This window comes from Juglans regia, chromosome 12 (assembly GCF_001411555.2).
Source record: "Juglans regia cultivar Chandler chromosome 12, Walnut 2.0, whole genome shotgun sequence".
In the NCBI taxonomy this organism is placed as follows: Eukaryota; Viridiplantae; Streptophyta; class Magnoliopsida; order Fagales; family Juglandaceae; genus Juglans; species Juglans regia.
In genome coordinates, this window is record NC_049912.1 from 4,487,748 (window position 1) to 4,492,420 (window position 4,673).

The 4,673-nt window shown below is 36.7% G+C and overlaps 1 protein-coding gene across 1 annotated transcript; it reads left to right on the forward strand.

Moving 5' to 3' along the window:
* The first annotated feature begins 248 nt into the window (after window positions 1–248).
* LOC109001470 (U-box domain-containing protein 33-like) lies at window positions 249–4,010 on the forward strand. Its single transcript, XM_035683880.1, has 7 exons — window positions 249–340; window positions 442–563; window positions 772–873; window positions 1,556–2,027; window positions 2,196–2,303; window positions 2,644–3,015; window positions 3,210–4,010. Exons 1-7 carry the CDS (start codon window positions 293–295, stop codon window positions 3,912–3,914), a joined length of 1,929 nt encoding a protein of 642 aa, XP_035539773.1. The 5' UTR covers window positions 249–292; the 3' UTR covers window positions 3,915–4,010.
* Window positions 4,011–4,673: the final 663 nt, after the last annotated feature.

Here is a 4,673-nt window from a genome sequence, read left to right on the forward strand (position 1 = left end):
TCTTGGGCCATAGAGAACAACGTCGGAGGAAGCAGGATTTGCATCATTCATGTTCACAAGCCTGCAAAGTTGTTCCCTTTAGGCAAGTTATTTATATCTATCTTTGAAAAAACTTGATGATGATAAACCGAATTAACATGCAGCACGTTGGAGTCCACATGTATTTATTATTTATGAAGTAGTTTTGGAGTTATTTGAGTGAGTTGTCGTCTTCTCTTCATGTACTTGATCAGTGCGAAGCTTAATGACGGAAAGGAAGGTCAGAGAACGCCTAGAAACTGGTACACAAAGTATGCATGCAATCATGACGGAATACTTTCTTTTCTGCCAACAAAAGGGGGTATAAATTCTTCTCATGTGCATCTTTAATTCTTCTCGATCGTCTGAATTGGAACAGTTTTCTGACCTCTTTTCTGTGGTGTTTTAAAATAATATATATAGGTACAGGCACAAACGCAAACCATTGAAATGGGCTCTATTAGGGAGGGAATCCTAAAACTCATCTCTAAATATGGGATCAGGAAGCTTGTCATAGGATCAACATCGGCCAATCACTATAAAAAGTAATATTTAAGAATATTGTCAAATATTCATGTAGTACTGGGGTACTCTTTCTTGTGTCTTCCTCTTTCTCTCTTTAAAGAAAATTTGCTGCCTGAGATTTTTGAGGATTTTGTAAAGGCTGAAATGTCTCTCTGGTTTATTCAGCATGATCATGTGCATGGTTTGATATTTGGATTGATGTAGCTTAATTACTGCTCCATTTTGCAGAAAAGTAGAACTGGGGTCTAAGAAAGCGAAGTTTGTGTGTAAAACTGCACCTGTCTCGTGTCAAGTACAAGTCATTTGCAAGGGTCACCTCATATTTACCAGGTTTGCACTTCCAAGCTTTTGTCAATTACACTTGCAAATATGTCATTCTTTTGCTACCTTTCTGTTTGTAGTTCTGTCTCAGTTTTTAATGAGGTGGTCTATACATATTCCTTTGCAAATATGATACTTTATTACTCTTGATCATGCTTTATTTTTTTCAAAGTTGAAGATAGTTCAAAAGTTTATATGTAATCACTACGGCAAACACTTCAAAATACTCCAATTTTTATGTTAAATCTAACATTCAAATACCTAACTCTCAAATTATTAAATTCATCTCAACTCAAAACCTCTTTACACTTGAGACCCACAACCTTCTTCAACTTCTTATAAATACATTTAAACTTATATTAACGTCCAAACACATTTAAACTTATTTTAAGTGGATCCCACAAAACTTACTCTACCATCTCAACTCACTACTATTCATAAAGAGCTCAACCCTGCTCAACATCCAAACGCAGCTCCATTTGGATATAAGAAGTGTTTCATCTTATCTCATCACTACAAATTTTTTAAATTTCTACATAAAATATAATAAATAATTCAACTTTTTTAAATCATAAAACAATAATAATAGTAAAAAAATAATATTTTATTCAACTTTCACAAACACTTCAAAATCCTACTCTTTCTATGTGATCATCATCATTCTGCTGATGGAAGTAGCGTGCCAAAATAGGGAAGCAAGTGCAGCAGACACTGAAACTGGACAATCAAACCTAAATAGATCACGGTCTGGTCCTTCGGGGTACAACAACAGGGTCGGCAGTCCCGTAATTGAATGCTCAGAGTTCTCCAAATTACGGTCTGTTACAGCTGGGCGCAGTAGGAGCACCACTGCTCTGGCTGCTCTAATTGCTCCTTTCCCGGAACTGTCTAAAGAGTTTTCGTCTCCAACGAGTCCTGGGGATTCTAGTTACTCAGCAAGCTCTCCCACAAGACCGGTTGAAATAACTCTAAATGGATGGAATGATAGAAATGGCAAAGCATTGCAGTATAGCAGCTCAATCTCTCCGCCGGCGGCTTTGGATTATTCATCAAGAAGCTCTTCTACTCTGGAGCTCGCTCCTTCACTTGTGCAACAAAGTCCAAGGTTGATTCCCAGTTCAAGTAACATATCACCTTCTTCTAATGGAGCTCACAATGTTGTGGTATGTGCAAAGTGTTGATCTGTTACATTCTATTTTGTGTTTGCAAATTTGTATGCCAAAACATGTTTAATTAACATTTCTCATTGGCATTATTCATCTGAATCAATCAATAATCAAATGGGTATAAAACACGACAAGGCTTTGAAATTAAAGGTTTATGGATCATAGCAGGAGCAGAGCTTAGAAGAGCAGCTTCAACAAGCGATGGCAGCTTTAAAAAAAGAGGCACTCGTGCGTCAAAGAGCAGAGGGATATATGATTGACGCTATACGAAGAGTAAGCTTTTTAGTTACGAGTTCTGCTACTTATAAGTAAACTTCTTCAACGCTTTGAATTCATGGGGGTTTTCTTTACACTCTTCATTACACGTTTTGATAAAAAAAAAATAGTGCAATTTACATGATTAATACATGCATGAGTTGTGCTGCTTAGAAGCTCCGCACTCTGCATACCATTTTGAGGATAGAAGAGTAAAATCACATGTTTTTAAGTGGTGTGTAGGAGTATGAGACTTATGTCTAAAATTTTTCTACATGCATTCACCATATATTCTTGAAAACAATACAATTGTAAGCCTTTTAAATCTTACAGAAATTGCTAATAATCTGATCAATAGGCCCAAGATGCAGAGAATCAGAGAGACAAATACATAGAAGAATTATGGATTTCCAAAGAACAGGAAACATCATTAAAGAGCCAACTTGCAGAGTTACAGAAAGAAAGGGATGAATTGCAGATGGAGCGTGATCATGCACTGAAAGAAGCTGAAGGGCTAAGGAGAAAAGAAGAGGACTTAAATGGAAACATGCTCGAGCTGCCTGAATTCTCCCTTTCTAAAATTGCGGAGGTTACTCAAGGATTTCATGAATCCCAGAAAATTGGACAAGGAGGATATGGCAACATTTATATAGGTCGCCTACAAACTGAGGTAGCTATAAAGATGTTGCATTCTCATGGCTCCCAAGGCTCCCAAGAGTTCCAAATGGAGGTTTGTATATGCATTAATTGAAAAACACTAGAGTTGTTGAGATCAGAAAAATATTTTACTTAAATAAGTTAGCATGTTTGGAGACATTTTTAATAAAAAAGTTTTGAAAATGTATCAATGATAGTATTTGGATCTCAAAAATTTTGGTTGAATAATTTGATCTTAAATTTATTGGTTGTATACATATATATCAGGTTAATGTATTGGATCAGTTGAGGCACCCCAATCTTGTGAAACTCATTGGATCTTGCCCTGAAGCTTTTGCACTCATCTATGAATATCTTCCTAATGGAAGCCTTGAAGATCGACTCAATTGCAAGGACAACAGTCCTCCATTGTCATGGCAAACTCGACTACGGATCTCCATAGAGTTATGCTCCGTCCTCGTGTATCTTCATTCCAGTACTCGACCTCGCACCATAGTGCATGGAGATTTGAAACCAGCCAATATTCTCCTTGATTCCAACTATGTATGTAAACTTAGTGACTTTGGAATTTGCCGCGTGTTAAGCCGTGATCAAAGTTCAAGTGACAGTGTAACACTGAGTCATAACACTGTCCCAAAGGGAACTTTGCCTTACTTAGATCCTGAATTTCTTCAAAGAGGAGTTCTTACTGTGAAGTCAGATGTTTACTCCTTTGGAATCATTTTACTGCAATTGTTGACAGGGAAATCACCACCCTACTCTATAGTAGATGATGTCAACTCTGCCTTACGTGCAGGCACTTTTGAATCCCTTTTGGATCCTTCGGCTGGAAGTTGGCCATTTGAGGTTGCTCTATGTTTGGCTGAATTGGCACTGATGTGTTCTGACAATAACAGAAAAAGGAGACCAGATCTTGGGACCGGTGTCCTGGAGCTACTCGAATCATTAAGGGATCCAGCAGGTGGTACTTGAAAGGATTATGAGCCAAGTTAGAGCTTGGCTATAAAGAATTAAATGTTGTGTGATTTGATTAATTGTTAAGTATTTTTGCAGGAATATGGATGTTTGAGTGGTATTTGTAGGTGAGATTCTATTCTAAAATTCCATTGAACTATGGGTTGTTTGAATAAATATTTTTGGATAATATTTATGGAGAAATGATTTGTATATGCCTCAAATAGATATGCTCCGACACAGTTCTTTGAAAAAAAGTGGACCACTCCTTAAAACATTATTATCAAGTGTTATCAACGGAGGTGGAGCTAGCTAGTTGGCTATTAAACAGAAAAAATTGTTTGCTGATCAGTGATTGTCAAATGTCAGGTGTCTTTTGCAGTAATATAAAGCTCAATAGAGTACTTAATTATGACTTGTTTAACAACATTTTTTATTTTACAATAAATCAATCAAGCATCTTCAAACAAGATTTATAGAGAATTTTTCAAAAACCTGCAAAATGCTACTTAAGGTCTCGAAATACTTATAGCTTTATGGTTTTGTCTTTGGTTTACATGATATTTATGACCCTGCTTTATTAATCACAGTCATAAGAAACTCCATTTTCCTTTTTTCCTTCATCTGTGCTGGTGCGAGTTTATGGGCCGATGGGGATAGTTTCTCTTTTGTTGGGTTGGTTCAGGTCTTTGGAATTGGAGAAGGGTGTGTTGGGTCCTTCGTCAAGTTTTTAATTAAATGTTCTCCAATTGACCATAACACAAGATCTTCCTGTAT